This window comes from Apteryx rowi, unplaced genomic scaffold, assembly GCF_003343035.1.
Source record: "Apteryx rowi isolate R43461 unplaced genomic scaffold, aptRow1 scaffold_168, whole genome shotgun sequence".
Classification (NCBI taxonomy): domain Eukaryota; kingdom Metazoa; phylum Chordata; class Aves; order Apterygiformes; family Apterygidae; genus Apteryx; species Apteryx rowi.
In genome coordinates, this window is record NW_020447952.1 from 588,439 (window position 1) to 589,578 (window position 1,140).

Sequence of the window (1,140 nt, forward strand, 5' to 3'; positions counted from 1 at the left end):
CCCGCCCCCTCTCTCTTCCTTCCTTTCTCTCCAGGGCAGCGGCCGCTGCGGAGGGGGGGCTCCCCCCTCGGCTCTCCTCGGTTCCGCCGCCACCGGCGAGCTCAGGGGAAGAGGAAGTCGCTGCTCCCCGCCCATTTCCCCCCCCCTCACGGGCGGGCAGATGGAGCGTCCCACCCACGAGCTCGTCCCATCGCCCTCCGCGCGGGGGGCGGCGGCGCGGGGTTAGGTGGGACGCGGCGCTGGGCGCGCCCTGCTCCCTCCCCACCCCCCCCCGCCCGCACCAAGAGTTAGTTTCGCCCGCCAGCCCTGCCGTCGAAGGGGGCGGCAACGGCCGCGCTGCCGCCGCCATCGTGGGTGAGGGCGGCTGTGGGCACTGATGGCTCCGGGCGCCATCTTGCGTCAGGGCAGCGTGGGTTTCCCGGCAGCCCTCCGCGGCCGCCATGTCGGGTGAGGGCACGGGTTTCCGGAGAACAGTCCCTTCCGCCAGTCCTGCCATCACCCCGCTCCCTGCCCACCGCTTGGGACCACGCCTTTAAAACCTTGCCTTCTCTCCTGGGTCCGCATCCGTGTTTGTTATGAGCTTCCCGTGGGGGGACAGTCAGTAAGGCCTATGGAGCTGCTTACAGAACGGTCTCCGCGGAAGCGCGACCGACGCTGAGCGCGAGACAGCACGGCCTGAAGCGGCTGGTGGGCAGGCTCCTGCCAGGGACAAGCATGGCCGACAGCGCCGCGCGCATGGCCTCGTTCCACCCGTCTACCGTCTTTACGCCAGGAGTGAACATGGCGGCTTAGGGCCGCCGCGAGCCGCCTTCTTTCGCTTGCGGAGCGCTGCCCGGCGCTGGCGTACGCTGCTTGGTGAATCGCGGAGCGGGCGGCGCTGCCGTGCGCCTGCGCGCTCGGCTCGGCTCGGCCGCCTGGCGGGGGCTGCTGGCGGGGACCCGTTAGAGCGGCAGGAAGCGCCCGGTGCCGCCGCGCCATGTCGAAGCGGCTGCGGAGCAGCGAGGTCTGCGCCGACTGCAGCGCCCAGGGTAGGCGGCGGCGGACGAGGGGCAGGGACCCCCGCGCCCGGGCGAGCCCATCCCCCTTCCCCTCGGCCCGGGCAGCGGCGCCTCCCCGCCCCCTCCGCGGGGCGCCGCGGGC

At 73.3% G+C, this 1,140-nt stretch overlaps 2 protein-coding genes across 12 annotated transcripts in view; one reads left to right on the forward strand and one right to left on the reverse strand.

Moving 5' to 3' along the window:
- ANKRD13A (ankyrin repeat domain 13A) overlaps positions 1–530 on the reverse strand; it is a 15,940-nt gene extending 15,410 nt beyond the window's left edge. For 2 of the 5 annotated variants that reach the window (XR_003252580.1, XM_026060370.1), the window contains exon 1: positions 1–517. Coding sequence is in view for 2 of the 5 variants with exons in the window: in XM_026060370.1 (XP_025916155.1) it covers positions 1–496 (496 nt within the window). In the remaining 3 variants the exon portion in view is untranslated. The other 3 variants (XR_003252581.1, XM_026060371.1, XM_026060373.1) reach the window with 3 other exon arrangements.
- Positions 531–545: 15 nt separating this feature from the next.
- GIT2 (GIT ArfGAP 2) overlaps positions 546–1,140 on the forward strand; it is a 34,817-nt gene continuing 34,222 nt past the window's right edge. For all 7 annotated transcript variants that reach the window (XM_026060369.1, XM_026060361.1, XM_026060364.1 and 4 more), the window contains exon 1: positions 546–1,028. In XM_026060369.1, coding sequence (XP_025916154.1) covers positions 977–1,028 — 52 coding nt within the window. In that variant the 5' untranslated portion in view covers positions 546–976. The remainder of the gene's footprint in view (positions 1,029–1,140) is intronic.